Source organism: Symphalangus syndactylus, chromosome 20 (genome assembly GCF_028878055.3).
Source record: "Symphalangus syndactylus isolate Jambi chromosome 20, NHGRI_mSymSyn1-v2.1_pri, whole genome shotgun sequence".
In the NCBI taxonomy this organism is placed as follows: Eukaryota; Metazoa; Chordata; class Mammalia; order Primates; family Hylobatidae; genus Symphalangus; species Symphalangus syndactylus.
Window position 1 is genome coordinate 46,186,885 of NC_072442.2, and position 21,135 is coordinate 46,208,019.

General features: G+C 47.7%; 1 protein-coding gene across 3 annotated transcripts in view; it reads right to left on the reverse strand.

Moving 5' to 3' along the window:
* PLEKHM1 (pleckstrin homology and RUN domain containing M1) overlaps positions 1-19,861 on the reverse strand; it is a 54,135-nt gene extending 34,274 nt beyond the window's left edge. For 2 of the 3 annotated variants that reach the window (XM_055257816.2, XM_063629282.1), the window contains exons 1-4: positions 19,723-19,861; positions 11,930-12,018; positions 7,373-7,620; positions 4,300-4,926 (exon numbers count right to left, since the gene is read on the reverse strand). In XM_055257816.2, coding sequence (XP_055113791.2) covers positions 4,300-4,926; positions 7,373-7,620; positions 11,930-11,977 — 923 coding nt within the window. In that variant the 5' untranslated portion in view covers positions 11,978-12,018; positions 19,723-19,861. The remainder of the gene's footprint in view (positions 1-4,299; positions 4,927-7,372; positions 7,621-11,929; positions 12,019-19,722) is intronic. The other variant, XM_055257817.2, reaches the window with a different exon arrangement.
* Between the last annotated feature and the right edge of the window lie 1,274 nt (positions 19,862-21,135).

Genomic DNA, 21,135 nt, shown 5'->3' on the forward strand with positions numbered 1-21,135 from the left:
GACTACAGACGCCCGCCACAACACCCAGCTAATTTTTTGTATTTTTTTTTTTTAGTAGAGATGGGGTTTCACCGTATTAACCAGGATGGTCTCGATCTCCTGACCTAGTGATCTGCCCGCTTCGGCCTCCCAAAGTGATGGGATTACAGGAGTGAGCCATCGTGCCTGGCCAAAACGTTTGTGTTTTAAAGGATACTATCAAGAAAGTAAAAAGACAACTCAAAGAATGGGGGGAAATATTTTTAAATTATACAGAAGGGCCTATTATCCAGAATATACACAGAACACTTACAAATCAACAATAAAAAGACAAATAACTAAATTTTTAAATGGGCAAACGATCTGAACAGACATTTCTCCAAAGAAGATATCCAAATGTTTGATAAGCACATGAAAAGGTACTCAACATTATTAGTCATCAGAGAAATGCAAATCAAAACTACAATGAAATACCACTTTATACCCTCTGGGTTGATTATAATAAAAAAGACAGAAAATAATAAGGGTGGGCAAAGATGTAGAGAAATTAAAGCTTGTATATATTAGTGGTAGGGATGTAAAATGACGCAACTACTGCAGAAAACAATTCGGTAGTTCCTCAAAAAGTTAAACATAGAGTTACATATGACCCAGCAATTCCACCCCTAGGTATGTAACTAAGAGAATTAAAAACATATGTCTACCCAGGCTGGGCGTGGTGGCTCATGCCTGTAATCCCAGCACTTTGAGAGGCTGAGGCAGGCAGATCACCTGAAGTCAGGAGGTCACCTGGCCAACATAGTGAAATCCTTTCTCTACAACAAGTACAAAAATTAGCTGGGTGTGGTGGCAGGCCCCTATAATCCCAGCTACTCGGGAGGCTGAGGTAGAATCGCTTGAACCCAGGAGGCGGAGGTTGCAGTGAGCCGAGATCACGCCACTGCACTCCAGCCTAGGGGACAGAGAGAGACTCCGTTTCAAAAAATAAATAAAATATAGAATAAAATAAAATACAACAATACCATCAATTGAGCACTATTGATGCCTCTGTGCCAGGGACCATTCTAAGTACTTAAATCTAAGTACTTAAACCCTCCAAACTATACCTACGCCATCCAGTGATGATTATAATACAGATCCAATCTACACGGAAGAAGCTATTCAGGACAGTCAATTCACTAGGCCAACTGCAATTTGGTTTCTGCCAAACAGAACCGCTTTATATTAATAAATTTCATTTTGAATGTTGTGTCTTTTATGCTTTTCTTTATGTTTAATTTGTGGATGTTTTGATTTTATATGTCTAATGATAAGCACAAGGAATTTATGTCTAATTTAAAGTTACAAATATTTAAATAATGTAATAACTTTGATGAACTCTAAGTATGGGTGAGAACATTTTACCCTTGAAATATACACTTCAAGAAATGCTGGTCTTTGTGGATGCTCAAGGACTAACTTCAAGGCCCAGCTCTACAAATGCTGGTGCTGGCTGTGTGTTTGTGCATCTGTATGTCTTACATTTGCCAGTTACTCACACCACTGTCTGGCATTTGTCTATACATCCTGACCCTTGCCCCTCCAGTTTCCCCACAATAGCCGGGACAACACTTCCTGCACAGAGAGGATGGTTACTGATTCAGTGACCTTAAGCTGGAATTTTCCAATCACAAGACATATGAGATAAAGGCGAGACATATGACAAGGGGGTGGCTAGCTGGTCTGCAGAGGAGGCAGATACACAGGAAGGACTGACAGGTGAGCGAACCTAGGTCATGCCCTGTGCCCGGATCACACTGCAGGCCTGTCATGCCATGGTCCCAGTGGTCACGGGAGGCAGAGATTGTTCCTCCCCAATGTATTCTATCTAAATTCCTCCATTTAACATTTGAAAACTCCACCTAATGTGCTCAGAAGCCATTTCTGGGCCTATGAGACAATCTCTTATATGTGTTTGACTAACAAGCAATGTGCCTGACCTTCCTGGGCTTGTAAGTGGTGGAACAGGACTTGAAACTAGGTCTGCTCCAAGCCCAGTCCATAACACCACCCAATGCTGGTGCTCTTTCCATGCTGGGTAAGAACCCTGGAGGGACCTCAACCAAGGCGAGGGCACAAGATGAGTGGAAAGAAGGTCCCAAACACGTGGGACCTTCTTTTCTGCTGATGCAACATGGATCCAACTGAATGAGGCTTTTAATAAGTTCTCATTTTCCACCTATCAGATGAGCAAATATTCCAAAAGTTCACTAATACCATCAGTTGGCAAGGCTAAGAAACAAGGACATTCCTGGTGGAGTGTAAATGGGCAATAATCTGTGAACATTCCACATTAGTCTATCCTTTTGCTCAGCAATTTTGCTTCTGGGAGTTTACTGAACAGAGATAGCTATGCAGAACTAAAAGACCACATACACAAGGTTATTTATGAAAACACAGGCCCCAGCACCCATTAAATACTGGGCTGATTAAGTAAACTAAGGTACATTCATACACTAGAACAATATGCAACAGAAAAAAAAAGAATGAGGCTAGGCGTGGTGGCTCACGCCTGTAATCCCCAGCACTTTGGGAGCCTGAGGCAGGAAGATCTCTTGAGCCCAGGAGTTCAAGACCAGCCTGGGCAACACAGTGAGACCCCATCTCTATAAAAAATAAAAATAAAAATAAAAATAAAAGAAGAAGCTCTGATATGAAAAGATCTTCTCCAAAACACGATATAGAACAGTGTGTATATACTGCCTTTTTAGGGGAGAAAGTAATAAATAAGGAAGAAATTTTAAAAATCTTTTTTTTTTTTTCTTTGGGACAGAGTCTCACTCTGTCGCCCAGGCTGAAGCGCAGTGGCACAATTTCGGCTCACTGCAAGCTCCGCCTCCTGGGTCCACACCATTCTCCTGCCTCAGCCTCCTGAGTAGCTGGGACTTCAGGCACCTGCCACCACACCCAGCTAATTTTTTGTATTTTTAGGAGAGATGGGGTTTCACCGTGTTAGCCAGAAAGGTCTTGATCTCTTGACTTTGTGATCAGCCCGCCTCGGCCTCCCAAAATGCTGGGATTACAGGCGTGAGCCACTGCGCCCAGCTGAAAATCTTTATACTGGTATTTGTTGTAGATGCATTTAGAAATCTGGAAGAATATACAGGAAATTGATTATTATGGTTTTAGGGGTGGGAGGAAAGAATAGGGTAGTGGGAGAACAGGAATGGGAAAGGCTTTCACTGTATACGTTTTAGATTTTTTGTAACCATAAAAAGATTAAGCAAATTTTTTTTTTTTTTTTTTTTTTTTTTTTTTTTTTGAGACAGAGTCTCGCTCTGTCGCCCAGGCTGGAGTGCAGTGGCGTGGTCTCAGCTCACTGCAAGCTCCACCTCCCGGGTTCACGCCATTCTCTTGCCTCAGCCTCCCATGTAGCTGGGACTACAGGCACCCGCCACCATGCCCGGCTAATTTTTTGTATTTTTAGTAGAGACGGGGTTTCACCATGTTAGTCAAGATGGTCTCAATCTCCTGACCTCGTGATCCACCTGCCTTGGCCTCCCAAAGTGCTGGGATTACAGGCGTGAGCCACTGTGTCCGGCTGCAAAAAAATTTTTAAAAGGCTGTGCAAGGAAGGCTCTGCCCAGTTCTCTCTTCAGCCTAGTTCATCTGCCCCACATACTCTTCCACACATCTGTCTGTCCCCAGCTGTCCACCACCTCCTGCATGCAGCACTCAGGTCCTGTGGCCCCCAGGAGGTATTCTGTGAAGTCACACTCTTATGCATTATGTTTCATCTACTTGTTGGAAGTTTTAAATGTACTCTGACCTATTAGTTTCCTTCCTTCTAGATGAAGACAACAATATTTTACACTGTGCCTTGTAGAGACTAAGTATCTTGTTTTTTTGTTGTTATTGTTTGTTTTTAGTTTTGGTTTTATTTTATTTTTTTAATTTAGAGGTGGGATCTTGCTACATTACCCAGGCTGGCCTCGAACTCCTGGGCTCAAGCAATCCTCCTGCCTCAGCCTCCCAAGTGCTGGGATTTCAGGCATGAGCCACCGCACCTGGCCAAGTAACTTGCTAAAAGTCACCGGGGAAGAGCTGGAGCCCAAACCAGCTCTAAGCTGTTCTAAGTCCACTTTCTCCACTATGCCTGTATTGCCTGCTACAGTTCCCAGCGACTCCAGTCCCTGGAGAAGTCGATGACTCCCTTGGCTTTCTTTAATTACTAATAGAGTTCAGGAACAGACAATCACATGCTATGGGAAGAAAGGGAGGAGGAGAGGAAAGAAAGGAGGGAGGAGAGAAGATGGGAAGGAGTGGGGGCAGGGTACTCACTCTTGCAGAGACCGGTCTGAGTCCTCAGCATTTGCTGTGCCCAGGTCTGAGTCGTAGGACATGGGCTCCTCGCAATGATCTGGACTTTTGGAGCCATTCTCTTGGAGTAAGCAGCTATCAGAGTTTAGGCTACAGGACAGCTGGGATGAACTGGCCGTGTCCAGGCTGAGGGAGGAGGCAGTCAGCTTCTGGTTCCTCCGTATCTTATGGCCCGAGTGATGGACTTCGATGTCCTCAGAGCCTGAGGAATGGGAAATGGAATCCAGAGATTCCTTCCGCTGTAGTTCTGCACCAGAGGTAGAGAGAGGGTCCAGCTCAGAAAGCGGGCAAAGCCCAGACAGGGCCAGTGGGGTGAGCGTCCACTCATTTAAGATGGCAGACTTGTAGGAGAGTTCGAAAGACAAGGATGTGAGGCCCTGCAGGAAGCTAAGGAGGAACTCGCCCTCCTCAGCATCCCGGAGCAGGGCGGTGGGCTGATAGTACTCATGCAGGCGGGCCTGCTCCTGCAGCAGCAGCTTCAGGTAGCACTCCATCAGGCCGTCGTTCAGGGCCAGCCGCAGCCATGCCCGGCAGCGGCCCACATCCGTGTTGACAAACGTCAGGTGCTCCAACTCTGAGATGATGTGTCTGGGAAGGGAGAACAGACGTGTTTCAAGAAACTACTCCAAATCACAGAGATGTGCTTTTATCCACTGGTTAGCAGGAACCAGGACTAAACACTGCAAATAGATACAGGCATGAAAAAATATTGGGTAATAGTGTTTTAGGCCAGATGTGGTGGCTCACGCCTGTAATCCCAGCACTTTGGGAGGCCAAGGCAGGTGGATCACTTGAGCTCAGGAGTTCGTGACCAGCCTGGGCAACAGGACGAAACTCTGTCTCTACAACAACAACATAGCCAGATGTGGTGGCTTGCACATGTAGTCCCAGCTACCCAGCTACTCGAGAGGTTGAGGTGGAAGGATAGCTTGAGCCTGGGAAGCAAAGGTCACAGTGAGCGGAGATTGCACCACTGCACTCCAGCCTAGGCAATAGTGAGCGGAGATTGCACCACTGCACTCCAGCCTAGGCAATATATATATATTTAAAATATAATATATATATTTATTGTGTATATATATTTATAATATAATATATATATTATTATATATAATAATATAATATATATTATAATATAATATATATATTATTATATATAATAATATAATATATATTATAATATAATATATATTTATTATATAATTATATATAATAATTATCTATATATAATACATTTATATATAAGTATTATATATAATATACTTATATATAATATATACATATAAATTATATATATTTATGTATTACATATATATATTTTTTGAGATTGGAATTGTGAAAGGTAATTTCCATGTTCATTCCAACTATCACTGGGCCCCTGACACATCTGCTCATCCAAGGCATGCTGTCAGAGCTCAAGTGCAAAGTCCTTGGAGCAGTGAAGATGCAGGGTAAAGACATGGTCCCTGCCCTCAGGCACAAGGGACTGATGAAAAAAGGCATAAAGGGTAGGAAATCAACAACCCTCTAAGAGGATTGGGGAGTGCTCCAATTATAGCATGTTGTGGAGGAGTGGGTGGTTTGGTTGCAAAGCCAGGAAAGAGAGGGTCTTAAATATCAAATCAATAAGGCAACATGGGGCAATGGCCCCACACCCAGCCATGCACCAGAATCCCCTGGGGAACTTGAGCAGGATACAAGTTCTGGAGCCCCAACCTAGTGAATCAGTCTCCAGGCTAGCATCTGGGAGCCTGTGGGCTACAGATTTTTGTTTAGAAAAGTGACTTGACCACAGTCATGCAGACTGCAGGGTAGATGTTCTGCATAAGGAGATCAGACCCCAGGTGTACCAAACTCAGTCCCGGAATGCCTCAGTCTGATGTACATGCCCCTCTGAGTTACCACAGTCCCTGGCGCAGGTTTATCTCCTCCATGGGAATGTAGACCGCACTCTACTACGCTCAGTGAGTAGCTCCAGGGAGCTTCAGCTCAGTAAATGTTGACCAGATGATGGACTCAAGGAAAGACAGAGTGAGATAAGGGGGATAAATAGAAAGCCAGTGTCACCCAGCAAAGAAGAACGTGAGACAAGGCAGTGGCAGTTGGCATGGAAAGGAAGATTAGAGACTGACAAGGCTTCTTTTGGGCTGAAGGTGGCATTTAGTAGTCCTTAGAGGCACAGCGCCAGCTACTTGCTCAAAAGCCCAGACAGTTAGGGGCCAAAGAGATAAGTGTCTCAGGGTGAATATTCATATGCTTTTCCTGATTCCACTCTTTAATAAAAATAACCCCATACCTCCTTAAGAGATAACATTAATGGCTGGGCGCGGTGGCTCATGCCTATAATCCCAGCATTTTGGGAGGCGGAGGTGGGTGGATCACAAGGTCAGGAGTTTGAGAGCAGCCTGACCAGCATAGCAAAACCCCATCTCTACTAAAAATACAAAAATCAGCTGGGCGTGATGGTGCGCGCCTGTTGTCCCAGTTACTCAGGAGGCTGAGGCAGGAGAATTGCTTGAACCTGGGAGGCGGAGGTGCCAGTGAACCGAGATTGCGCCATTGCACTCCAGCCTGGGTGACAGAGCGAAACTCCGTCCCCCAAACTAAAAAAAAAGATTTACAATTCGGATGTTTGAATAATCTAAGGCAGGGTCAGCAAACGTTTTCTGTAAAGGGCCAGATAGTAAATTCTTTAGGCTTTGCAGGCCACACAACCTCTGTTGCAACTATGTAACTCTGCCCCAGTGTGGCAAAAAAGGCTGTTCCTGCTAAAGGTGACCAGTCCCAGGGCTCAAAGCAGCCACAGGCTCTTGCCTGAGTGCTGAGGGTCTCAAGATCTGCTGGCACACTGGCTGGGAAGCTTGGTCTAGAGATAAGCCTTTCTAGAAGACACTTTCAACCCCTACCTCACCCTATCTCTATGCTAGAACACAGGGCACCTCTGTTGGCTTCCTGAACAGCTGGGGAGGAAAAGCCAAGTGTCCCATACTCTGCTGCTCCTCCGCAAAGCAAAACCTCTACAGCTAAATCTCACTTGTGGGTGACAGCTTTCAAGAGGGGCCAGAAGACAGGCTGGGGCAGAGGCTTCTGGTGGGCACTTTTCTTCCTTTTTCCTCCAGCCTCAGCTCGGATGTGCTTGGCGTGCAGGCCATGGATAAATACAGCCTCCAGGGCACTGCACATGGTGTTGGCATCTCCGTCTTCACTAGTGACCACCGTGTCCAGGGACACGTACTGCTTCTGCAAGGCCTTCACAGATCCCACCAGCTTCTTCTTGATGACCTAGGCAGCACCACACAAAACACAAGCCTTTAGGAGAAAATCCTATGGAGAGTCCCTAGAGTGTAATCCTTTACCTGGTGCCAAATACATGTGCAACCACATGCACACACATCTATGGGTGTGTCTGTAGATTCCTTCTGCAAAATTAGCACATTGTTAACTACAGCAAAGAAAGATAAAGCATAGAGAAGAAAAGGCAAATCACACACACTACCCAGAGATAATTACTGTTATTGTTGTTTCATATGTCCTTTAGTGTAGATACTTTTTGTTTTTTAGACCAAACTTAAGTGAACTTAGAGCCATAGAATCTTGTGTTTAAATATTGGCCCCATCATAGCTGCAGTGATGGGAGCTCGGGTAAGTCCATCTAGGACAAGGGTGGGGCTTCCCACCTTTTTTACATGGACAAGCTTCTGTAGAGAATCAGTAAGCCAAGAGGCAAAAACAAACCAAAAAAACCCCATACTGCTTTAGAACAATAAAAACATGAGGAGAACAGGAGCATGGTTTACGTTAAGAAAGATCCTAGGCTGGGCGTGGTGGCTTAAGCCTGTGATCCCAGAACTTTGGGAGGTCAGAGGCAGGAGGACTGCTTGAGTCCAGGAGTTCAAGGCTGCAGTGAGCTGTGATCACACCACTGTACTCCAGCCTGGGCAACATAGCAAGACCTTGTCTCAAAAAAAGAAAGATCCTAGGCCTGGAAGCCAGAGGACTAGGCTCAGTCCTAGCTGTCAGTAACCAGATGGGCCTCCTCAGACATTCCACTTAACCTCTTTGAGCCTCAATTTCCTTATCTGTTAAAGTGGAAATAATACTTTCTGATCTATAGTACTATATATAGTACTATGAGGATTCTCCTGAGGACAGGACTACTGTTTTTTTTTTTTTTTTTTTTTTTAGAGAAGTGGTTTCTGGTGAAAACCAGAAAACCTACTATATAAATTCTAAAAAGAGGCTGGGTGTGGTGGCTCACACCTGTAATCCCAACACTTTGGGAGGCCAAGGCAGGCAGATCACTTGAGGTCAGGAGTTTGAGATCAGCCTGGCAAACATGGTGAAACCCTGTCTCTACTAAGAATGCAAAAATTAGCCAGGTGTGGGCCGGGCGTGGTGGCTCACGCCTGTAACCCCAGCACTTTGGGAGGCCGAGGCGGGCAGATCACAAGGTCAGGAGATCGAGACCATCCTGGATAACACGGTGAAACCCCGTCTCTACTAAAAATACAAAAAAATAGCCGGGCGTGGTGGCAGGCGCCTGTAGTCCCAGCTACTCGGGAGGCTGAGGCAGGAGAATGGCATGAACCCAGGAGGTGGAGTTTGCAGTGAGCAGAGATTGCACCATTGCACTCCAGCCTGGGCGACAGAGCGAGACTCCGCCTCAAAAAAAAAAAAAAAAAATTAGCCAGGTGTGGTGGTGAGCGCCTGTAATCCCAGCTACTTAGGAGGCTGAGGCAGGAGAATTGCATAAACCCGGGAGGCGGAGGTTGTACTGAGCCAAAATCGTGCCACTGCATTCCAGCCTGGGTGGCAGAGTGAGACTCCATCTCAAAAACAAAACAAAACAAAACAAGACAAAACAAAAAACATATATATAAAAGAGCTGAGTGTGGCACTAAGACGAGTGTTTTATTCATCCTTGTGTCAACACTTGGCACTATGCCTGGCACATAGAAATACTCAATAAATGTTTGTTAAATGAATACACCACAAAATGTACATAGAGTGTTTTGGAAATATAGAGTAAAAATTGAGCATAATTATATGTATGTGAAAATCACAAGTGTTTGGAAAAGGACTGGAAGGGATTAAAGAAAAACTGGTTTGAATTATTGGGTGATAGGATTATGGATACATATTTTAATTTTTTATTTTGATTTCAGCCAAAACAATAAATGTTAACATTCTTTGAAAAGTTAAATTTGAAAAAATGTAACAGCTTTAATGAGATATAATTCATATATCATAAAATACACCCATTTAAAGTATACAGTTCAATTGTTTCTAGTATATTCACACAATTATGCAACCATCACCACTATCTAATTTTAGGAGATTTTCTGGCCGGGCACAGTGGCTCACGCCTATAATCCCAGCACTTTGGGAGGCCAAGACAAGTGGATCACCTGAGGTCAGGAGTTCGAGACCAGCCTGGCCAACATGGTGAAACCCTCGTCTCTACTAAAAATACAAAAATTAGCCAAGCGTGGTGGTGCACACCCATAATCCCAGCTACTTGGGAGGCAGAGGCATGAGAATCGCTTGAACCTGGGAGGTGGAGTTTGTGGTGAGTCAAGATCGTGCCACTGCACTCCAGCCTGGGCGGCAGAGTGAGACTCCATCTCAAAACAAACAAACAAACAAACAAACAAATAACGATTTTCATCACCCCAAAAAGAAATACTGTATATTAGTGATTGCCAGGGGCTGGGAGAAAGGGGAATACGAAGTGAATGCAGTGATTAATCTATTTTCTGTTTCTGTGGCTTTGCATATTTTGTACATCTCACATGAATAGATACCAATACAACATATGACCCTTTGAATCTGACTTATTTCACTTAGCATATTTTCCATCATGCTGTAGCATGTATCACGACTTCATCCCTTTTTATTGCCAAAAAATATTCTGCTGCATAGATACACCACATTTTATTCATCCATTCATCAGTTAATAGACATTTGGGTTGTTTCTACTCTTTTGCTATTATCAATAATGCTGCTATGAACACCCATGTACAAGTTTTTGAGTGGACTTTATATTTCTAGTTCTCTTGGGTATATATCTAGGAGTGGAATTGTATACATAACCCTATGTTTAACTTACCGAGGAACTGCCAAACTATGTGCCAAAGTGGCTGCACTATTTTACATTCCCACCAGCAATATATGAGTTCCAATCTCTCCACATTTTTGCCAGCGCTAGTTATTGCCTTTTTTATTACAGCCATCCTAGGGGGTGTGAAGTAGTATCTCACTGTGGTTTCAATGTGCATTTCCCTGATGTCTAATGATAATGAACATCTTTATTGGCCATGTGTGTATCTTCTTTGGAGAAGTGTCTATTCAAATCCTTTACCCATTTTATAACTGGATTATTTGTCTTTTTATTGTTGAGTTATGTGTTCTTTATATGTTCTGGATACTAGACCCTTATCAGATATTTGATTGGCAAATATTTTCTCCCATTCTGTGGGCTGTCTTTTCATTTTCTTGATAGTATCCTTTGAAGCTCAAAAGTTTTTAATCTTGAAATAGTCTAATTTTAAATGTTCTTTTAAATGCAAGATGTTATTAGTATATTATATTTTAAAAGTATATACATACTTCATTCAGTTGAGCACCTACTAGGTGTTGGGTTAGGGTATACAGGGAGAAATAAGGCATACTCTCAAGAAACACATATCCTCAAGAAACGCATACCCTCATGGAGTCAGTTTGTGCAGCTGTTGTTAGAAGGCTGAGTTGGCCAGGGTTCTGCCCTAGCTCTGGAGGGTCCTGGGGTGGGATTCGGCAGGCACTGGGGGTGGGAGAGTGAGGGTGCAGAGGGGAGGGAAGAGCCTCTGCATGAAAGCCAGCTGGGAAACAGGTGGAGCTGGACTCTCCTGTGGCTAGGACGGGGAAAAGCATGTCACTCAGGGCTATAGTTTCTTTCAAGCAGAGAGTTCTCTGAGCTGGGAAGTAGCAGTGGGGAGGAAAGGGAAATCCTGGCTTCTCCCCGAAAGCCATCTCAGGATGCTGCTAAGGGACCAGCCCCAAAGCTACCTGACTTCCTGCCTCTCCAAGAGAACAGAGAGCTCCATCCGGACTACCCAAGATAGCCCAGGAGGGTGCAAAGGGCTGTCCAAGAAAAGGTCCTGGGGGCTCCAGTGAACTGCTCACAAATAATTACATTTAGAATATCCTAGAAAATGGTAAGTGTTCAGATACATGTAAGTTACCAATTTACCCCCATTACTGAAACAACAAACCAGCGCCTGGGAATATCTGTTTTCCACCCATTCAGTGCTTTGGCCAGACTGTGACCAAATCATGGCCTAAGGGCAGAGGGCTGAAGGGCTGAAGGGAAATCCTTGGTCTTCAGGTTACTGATCTTAAATTCCCACTGCTTTTCATAAATCTCCATCTTATCACCAATAAGGTGATCTAGAAAGGACAGGGTCTCCTCGGAGCCTGCTTATGCTGTAACTTTTTCTCAACCTGGTCTCTCTTGCAGGACAGTGCCCATTCATTTCGAAGTGAGCCAAGCCAATGATACAACTGTCCCCTGCAGCCCTTCCCCACCCTTGATCCTCCCTTGCCCACCTACCGGGATAGCAGCCTGCGGGTCCAGTCCATTCTCCACCACTGAGAGCATCTCCACTCATGCAGCTGCTCCCTCAGAGAATCACATGACACCTGAAGAGACAGATGGCAGCCAGATGAATGGGCAGGCAACTCCCCGCCAGCCAGAGTCCATTCCCAGCAAGCAGTAGCAGGTCAGCCTCTCTTACTCAAACTGCAACCAAAAAGGCCTTTGAAGAACACAAAAGTAAAAACTGATAATAGATTTGAAGGAAAGAAACAAGGAAGGAAAGTCCAGGGGGCTCAGTCCTTGGGAGGCAAGGAGTCCTGGGTGCCGGGGGTGGGTCCACCCCAAGGAGTGGGTGGTAAGGGCGCTTCACATCAAATGTTGCCCAGAAAGCCAGAGCCCTGTAGGATCGAAACCTGTAGGCAGGGAACGACAGGCTGATTCAGATACGGAGCTGTAGGTTCGAGGGGGAGGCTGAAGCTGAAGGTGGCAGGAACCCACTGGGACCAGGAAGCCAGGGGCTCACAGGCTCACACATCACATTCAGGGGCTGGGTCCTGCAACACCCTGCCCCCACCCCTCACTACTGTCCCAGTCCGATGTCTGTCAGCTCAGCAGTAAAAGTACAACTGGAACGGCTTCAAAAGGGAAGGGCTCCCTTGCTACACTTCTGCTTCTCATTTGGGCTTCGAGGGTCTGGCTTGAGCAGCACAGACAGGGACTTGTCTAACCGGGACGACCACGAGGTCTCATCGCAATTTGCCACTAACCAGGGAGGCATGCACAGACCTCTCAGATGGAGACAGGGCCCGATATGTACCTGTACCTGATATGTTGTACCTGGTATCTGTCATCCCCGTGGAGTGACCACCTAAACCTACAGACCAAGAATGTCATCGCCTAAATGAGTATGCAGGAAGAGTTGAAGTCAGTGAGTGGTTAAATCCGTCAGGGCTGCCGGCTTCCTCCTGGGAGGGGGTGGGGTGGGGTGGGGACTTACAGCCTGAGCCTGAGGGGGCTGCTGGCTGGCTTGGTCCCACCCCAGCAACTTGGACAGACCTGGGCTAGGCAGGCACATTCACATGTAAACAAATCTCTAGGGAACACCTGGCTGAGCATCACGGGAACGCAGGGAAAGGTGATGGCTGTCTCAGCTCTCAAACAATCACCGCACAAAGAAGTTAACAAAACCAAGAAAAGTTAAATGGGCTCGATTCTCTTTACATATATTGCCTAATTTATAGCGCTAGGACTGCTGTTTTATTGTCTCCACTTGACAGATAAAGAAATGGCAGCTGACCCAGGTCAAGGAAGTTCCTGAGGTCCTAGGGCTGATAAGTGGCCTGACTCCACCACCAGCCCCCAGGAGGAAGCCAACCCCAGCCCTAGGAAAATCTGATTCCTGAGTGAGTGCTGTAAGCCAAAAATAAAATTCTAAGCCCCCAAACTGCCTGAATGGGCCCCCCTTGGCCAAAGTGATTTTGAAAAAACTGAAAACTGAGTTCAGGCCATGACAGGAAGTGGGGCATGGGCCATGCCTCATCCTAGCCTCTCCCTTTTGGAGCTTAGACACAATTGACCAGCATTAACATTAAAACAGAATCCTAAGACTGACAGAACAGACTCTCAGCAATTAAGATACCAACTCCAACCTGACGCTGGTCTAACACATGGGAGATAACGGGCCCTAAGGAAATCAAAGTATCTTACCCCCAAGTATATTTTTGACATAGTTTGGAATGGCCCTGCAAAGCCATCTCTTGTGGGGAAAATTTATATCCTGCAGCGATTCCCTTCCCTTTCTAGGTCTTTTCCTGATTTACAGGAGATTTAACTAAGAGTCTGACACCTTAGAGACATTTACCATCTATTCTCTTGAAGGCTTCATCTGCATAACATGAACCTTGGCTTTCACAACCCACCTTATCTTAACCCCAAGATTTTCTTCTGCTGACTTTAACTTTTTAGGCAAAGTTTAACTTTTTCAACCAATTGCCAATCAGGAAATCTTTTAATCCACCTTACCCTGCCCCCACCAATGTATACCTTACATATATTAATTTATGTCTTTGCCTGTAACTTCTGCCTGTAACTTGGATAAAAATCAAGCTGTACCCCAATCACCTTGGGCACATGTTCTCAGGACCTCCCAGGACTACGTCATGGGTCATGGCCCTCACATTTGGCTCAGAATAAACCTCTTTAAATATTTAACAGAGTCTGGCTTTTTCATCAACAGTGCCGTCACCTCAGAGCTAGGATTCCAGGGGTAGTCTGGGAAGACCCTTTTGCTGGGGGCCGGGAACAGGGGGTGCAGGGGAACATTAAGGCCAGTGTGGCAGGAAAGGTTTCCTGGACAGTCCTGGAGCAGCAGGAGGTTTGGAAAGCAGACAGGCAGGCTGGCCCTAAACGGTGGAAGGTGCTCCGATTGGATCTCTGGCTTCTGGGGATAGCAGAGGGCAAACATGACACAGGGAGTCAGGACCCAGAGCCAACCTCCCTAAGTCAGACCCCTCAGGAGGAAGCAGGTGTGTATGGAGGATGGTTCCTGCAGACCCAGTAACAGGCTGGGTGCTGCAGATGGCCAGAAGAGCCCTCAGTCCTGACTACAGGCCCATCTGACTGCCTCACCCTTCACCACAGTCTGCTCCCAGCTACCCAGGGATTCTCAGGGCCCTCCTCCGGAGACCAGCTCCACATTCTGGCCATGGGGTGACAGGAAAAGGCAGTTGTGTGCTGCAGTGACTCTGCATCTAGGGTCACTTCCAGAAACAGGCCTGGTCTTGAGGTCAGGCTCCTTCAAGGCTACCCTTTTGCAGCTCAGCAGGCCACGTCTGGCTTCTCTGACTCCGAAACCCTAGGCTCCAATCCCAATCCACAATTTCCAGTGGCCTGAGGCCCTCAGGCCCACCCTTCTAGACAGCCCAAAGCCCCAAAGTTGCCCTTCCCTTAGCCAGCTACAGGGCCGGGACCCTAAGGACTTAGACCCAATAATTTGAATTATAGCCCAAGCCCATTAAGACCTCATTAACTAATTAGCTGAGAGTAATAGAGTATTCACTGGGAGGGGCAGGCCATTGGTAAGTGAGTGCTCTGGCCAAGTAACAGTATGCTAAGAAAACAAAATAGACCAGGTGCCATGGCCCACACCTGTAATCCCAGCACTTTGGGAGGCCAAGGCGGGAGGATCACTTGAGGTCAGGAGTTTGAGACCAGCCTGGCCAACATGGTGAAACCCTGTCTCTAATTTAAAAAAAACAAAAATTAGCCAGGCATGGTGGCCCATGCCTGTAATACCAGCTACCATACCGGCTGAGGCAGGAGAACCACTTGAACCCAGGAGGCGGAGGTTGCAGTGAGTCGAGATCGTGCCACTGCACTCCAGCTGGGGCAGCAAAGCAAGAATAAATAAATAAATAAATAAATAAATAAATAAATAATAAACTGAAGCTGGCTGGGCGCGGTGGCTCACGCCTATAATCCCAGCACTTTGGGAGGCCGAGGTGGGTGGATCTCGAGGTCAGGAGATTGAGACCATCCTGGCTAACACGGTGAAACCCCATCTCTACTAAAAATACAAAAAATTAGCCAGGCGTGGTGGTGGGCGCCTGTAATCCCAGCTACTCGGGAGGCTGAGGCAGGAGAATGGCATGGACCCAGGAGGCGGAGCTTGCAGCGAGCCGAGATTGTGCCACTGCACCCCAGCTTGGGCGACAGAGCGAGACTCCGTCTCAAAAAAAAAAAAAATTAATAATAATAAACTGAAGCTACGAGAGACAGGGCCAGACAAGAGAAGGGTCACTTGGCCTAAAACAGAGTCAGAAATGCCACAAAATGACTGACAAGAGCTCAGAGAAATCCAGCAGAAGAGCCACTTGAAAATTCACAAGATAGGACTGAGCCTCTGGGGTTCCGGCCACAATGCAGGACACCTCTGTTTGTAGGCAGCCATAGCACCCCACCTATCCGTATCTGTTCCATCATGCTCAGGGAGGCAGGGCTCAGATGGTCAGTGACATAAGAACTCACGGCGGGAATCAGAAGGAGGCTTTGTGTCTCTTGACTGTGGGGACAGCACTGCGTCACCCACCCTGGTGGCCCAGATTCTGAATCTACCATCCGATGGAACTGGTTCCACTTTCTGTCCTCAAAACGCTCTTTATTGACACAAAGAACCAAACTGAAGAGCGGTGTGGCTTCAAGGAGACCTACGTGAAGGGAGCAAGGCAAAGCTGGGCAACAGTACCAAAGGGCTCTTGAACATGACGGGTGAAAGCTTAGCAGGGGAAAGGTGACTGGTGCCATTTAGGAAGCCCCAAACCACACCAAGTCTACTGCCACCCTATGTATTCACTCACCCTCACACAGCTCTCCAGAGTGCAGAAAGCAAGCTTCTCTGATGTCCCTCTCTAACCTCATGTAATTCTTACCGCAATCCCGTGAGAGAGTGATTATCCCTGTTTTACAGAGGACAAAACTGAGGCTCAATAGCAATGGGCCTCGGGTAAGGGACAGAACTCTCTGGTTTCTTCATCCCAACTCCTGCATCTTTCCCTGGACCAAAAGGCCTCAGGTCTTTGGCTCAAATTCAGGCAAACTATTACTTCTTCCTTAGAGGTACTCAGAAGCTCCATTTCATCACAGAAGGTCTAAAACCAACAAGAAATAGTTCTGCCAATCAGGTTTATAGCCCCAACCAGCTGAGCCCAGGTCCTACCAATGCTCCTAAAGTCTCAGAGCTATACTTTCTTAAATGTTCCAACATAGGAAGGAACAGTTCCGGATGGTTTCCTGCATTATACTGCCTGGCCTTCTCTATATGTCCAATTTCACTTCCTCCAGAGATCAAGGAAGCAAAAAAAGAGAATGACTTGGATGAGACTTACGTTAAAAGAAGAAAGGGATAACCTGGTTTCACCACTCTCAAAACACTCTACCATCAGTGAACAGCAACCTCTTCTCTTGAGGGACTTCTCAGCCACTCCCCACGGCCTTCTCTCCACTGCCTCAATTGTGTAACTGGCTGTTCAGAGCCACAGCCTGGCTTTAAGCCATCCAACTGCTTACCAATTGATGAGTCATGTTTTTTCAATTGGAAAAGAATGACAAAGTTATCCTCTGATTCAGAAAGGCAGCTGATCTTTCAGGCATGTGAATGCTGACTGAGGAAACTGCACCTCTGTCCACCTGAGGAAAGTTGGACTTCTGTGATGGGTGGAGTGGTGGGGGTTGGAGCTTTGAAGCAATTAAATACCAGATGAAGGGTGAGAAACTTCTAGCTTGTGATTCCCAGACTCAGGGCTAGTGGATGAGGGCAGAATTGTGGAGTCAGTGAACACTGGCTATCTTTCTTTCCTCCCTCCTTCCTTCCATCCAATATCACCCAGCTTCCCTATATTCTTGTCCCACATCCCAGAGGATTCTGACAAGGACCAAACTCCGAATGAATGAAAACAGCACCGTTGCCTGACCCATTCACCACTGTATTTCTAGTACCTAGAACAGTGCTTGGCACACACTGGTGCTCAAAAAATAAGCTGTTGAATGAATTGATTAATAAAATAAAAACAAGGCACAGTGCAAGTACCTCCACTTCACACACTGTGGGAAGTTGGGGTATATAACTCTTAAGTGCTGGGGCAACTGTGGAGCTCCTGTCATTAAGCCAAGCTGCCAATAAGGCTGAAAACAACTTAAATATACTGCATATTAATGGGAGGACATTGAAGGTAAACAGCATTCACTTTTCAAAGGAATACGACTATAAATGGCAAGCAGAGACAACGTTCTTTGGAGCCCTTTAAAACTGCAATCAGCCGGGCGCGGTGGTTCACACCTGTAATCCCAGCACTCTGGGAGGCCAAGGTGGGTGGATCACCTGAGGTCCGGAGTTGGAGACCAGCCTGATCAACACAGAGAAACCCCCATCTCTACTAAAAATACAAAACTAGCCGGGCATGGTGGTGTATGCCTGTAATCCCAGCTACTCGGGAGGCTGAGGCAGGAGAATTGCTTGAACCTGGGAGGCAGAGGTTGCAGTGAGCCAAGATCGTGCCGCTGCACTCCAGCCTGGGCAACGAGAGTGAACTCCATCGAAAAAAAAAAAAAGAAAGAAAAAAAAAACTGCAATCAAATGGCCCACCCATCTGACACTGGATCCTCAGGATTCAGAGAAAATGTGTACCAAAAAGCCCTCAGGAAACTATAAATGCTGAGCATGGGACTTGGGTGCCTCCGGACTGTCCTTCTGCCTCAGCTACTCTGAGATAACACGGTTCCCTGTGTTCATGGAACCCAAATGGCCAAAAGTCAATGATCCAGCACTTGCAAGAAAAGAAAGCGATTCAAGAGCCTCTGTACCCACCTAGGCCTCAGCCTCCCCAGGACCTACTCACCTATACTCTTCACAACAGGTAACATTGCCTCTGGCACCCATCATATCCCCTGAATTCAGCATCAGGACTGATCTGCCATCAGCTCTGGCAGGGAGAGGCCCTTACAAGTGCCAAGAAAAGGAACATGAACAATATTCTGTGACCACAGCCAACACCACACAGAACTTCCCAGAGGCTCTCCAGGGCCAGAACACCAACCAGAAGGAAGTGACAGCTTCCATCATTCTGTGCTAAGTGAGCTGAGTAAGTGGTCATCTCTCACCTTCCAGATATCTGAATGATACCTACCATTCCAGCAACCAGCACAAGTCATTTAATATGAATGCCAGAAACACAATCCCTGAGGACAGGTACAGGAGACCAGATGCCAGGAAAAACCCCGGCCCCACCCAAGAGTTGGGGAGAGCCCACTGCTCCTCCACCCTTATTTACCACCTGAGGCCCTGCACCCGCCAATCATGCTGCTCAGTCTGTAATTGCGGGTCTGAGTGAGCACCTACATTTGGCTGTTGAGGGGCAGCTGGTGGAATTGGCAGGCGACTCTGCACTAAGTTTTCAGGTTGAATGGGAGTTGGGTCGAGGGAAGGAATGGACGCAGAGTTGGGGTGAAGAGTTGCGGTGGGTCAGCGGGGGTGAAAGGACATGGAGATGTCATTTTTAACAAGATTGGGTGAGGGTGGTAGGAATGGAGGCAGCAAGAGTTCGGGACAGTTTGGCAAAGACTTAGGGATGGGGTGTCCTCCGTACGGCAGGAGATGCAAAGGAAGGTATACAGTGGGCTAGGAGACTAAGGACGTGAAGACACAGTTAAGACTTGGAATAAGGCTGAGATCGGAGTTATCCAGAAGAAAGCGGTGAGCTCAACAGGGCACCTACTTTGGCGGTGGGTCTCAGATGAGAGGGCAGAGGTAGAATGTTTGGGATGAGCAGATCTTGGGGAGCTGGACAGGGGATGGGGGTGACTGGGATAAGAAAGCTGAGCCAGAAAAGGGGAAACCTGAATGGTGGGTCTCGAGGAGGTGAGCGCGGAGCATCGGGATTACCAGAGGGGTCAGGAGAGAGGATGAAGTGTGTCAGGGCGGGGCGGAGGGACGTGGCCGAGATCGGGGTTGGAACCGGGGTGAAGTGAGGTCACCAGTGAAGCTGCATTTAAACAAGACCGCTGGTGAGGGGATGCGGGCGCGGGCTGGGGGCTGGACAGGCGGAGGGGACGGGGCCACAGCGGCGGTGCAGGGGGAAGGCTGGGTCGGAGCGGGGCGGGCGCGGGCTGGGCAGGGCTGAGGGCTCTGAAGCCGGGCAGTCTCAGGGTAACCAGGGGCCGGGGATCGCGGAGGGAGCGGGAGACCCACCGCCCGTTCGCGCCTCGACCCCGCCGCCCCTCCGCCGCCCTCCTCGCATCTTGACCCCCTAACTCACCAAGCGGAGCGAGGAGCGAGGCGAGGGGCGCTCCCGGCCGCGGCAGCCCCTCAGCCTCCGAGCCGACGATGCGGTCTCTCGGTCACTGACAACAGGAAGCGGCGCCCCCGGCCCCTGACGCCATCACGTTGGCTCGGCGCTCCGGCCCTGCCCCCGGCCCGCGGTGCCAATCGCGCGGCCCGGAGGAGCCTTGGGGCGGGGCCAGCTGCTCCCGGAAGTCCCTGGGAGCTGAGCCCCAGGGCAGATGCGAGGTCTGGAAGGCTGGGGAACCGGGGGCGCCTGCCGGGCACAGAGAGGCGAAGGCACCGGTGTCAGGGGGAACGCGTCCGTTACCGCCCGCCTCCCACAGGTCTGCGTCAAACTAGATCCTGGCTTCTGGATTCCTGACCTCGTCTGGCCTCAGAACCATCTGTGCAACATTGGGGCTGTCACTTCGCCTCCCTCAGTTGAAGAGTTCCCACTTGTGAGTGGGACTAATAACGCCTGCCCTATCTTTGCCTCCCGAGGGCAGCAGTGCAGCCCGTGGGGCGGAGCCCGGGCCCAAATTGGAGCCTCCGCCTTGCGCTTTCAGGATAAAAATAGCTGTTTTGACCACACTTTATCCCAAGGGAACGCCTTGAGGTCCCCTTGGGCACTCTCCAGTGTGTAACTCACCCATTAGCACCGCCTGGCGTGAAGCTTAGGGGCCTGGTTATTCTCTTCTAGCCCATGTAGAGGATTTCTTTCTTCCTTTCTGTTTTTGTTTTTGAGACAGGATCTCACTCTGTCGCCCAGACTGGAGTGCTGTGGCACGATCACGGCTCACCACAGCTTTGACCTCACAGACTAAGTGGTTCTTCCACATCAGCCTCCAAGTAGCTGGGACTACAGGCGGGCACCACCACGCCCAGCTAATTTTTTCATTTTTTAAAAAAATTATTTATTTTGTAGAGACGGGGGTCTCACTGTGTTGCCTAGGCTGGTCTCCAACTCCTGGCCTCAGGCGATCCTCCTGACTTGGCCTCCCAAAGTGCTGGGATTACAGGCATGAACCACCACACCTGGCCTGTATGTCTTCTTTCTAACGCAAAAGTCACATTTCTCTTTCAGATGAACTCGGAACAAAATGTCGTAAGTGGTGACCACAGCTAGTGAAGAGCAGGGCAGGGAGTGTTGGCAGGGACCCATGCTCTGGACACTTTATACTTGCAGGCTTTGGTCAATTGGGAGCCTAGGGCCTGAGTGTAGATGAGGATAGGTACTGCTACATGCCAGTCCTAAGTGGGCACATGGGTTGGCTGGGGAACGGGCCAGTTCTTGGAAGCAAGCTTCACTGCCCTCGGCCTGGGTGTCCTGTGCTCTTTTGGCTTCTCTGGGTAGGAAGGTGTCCTTCCTATCTCTGCAAAGGTCAGAGTCCCACTGTCTGCTTTCAAG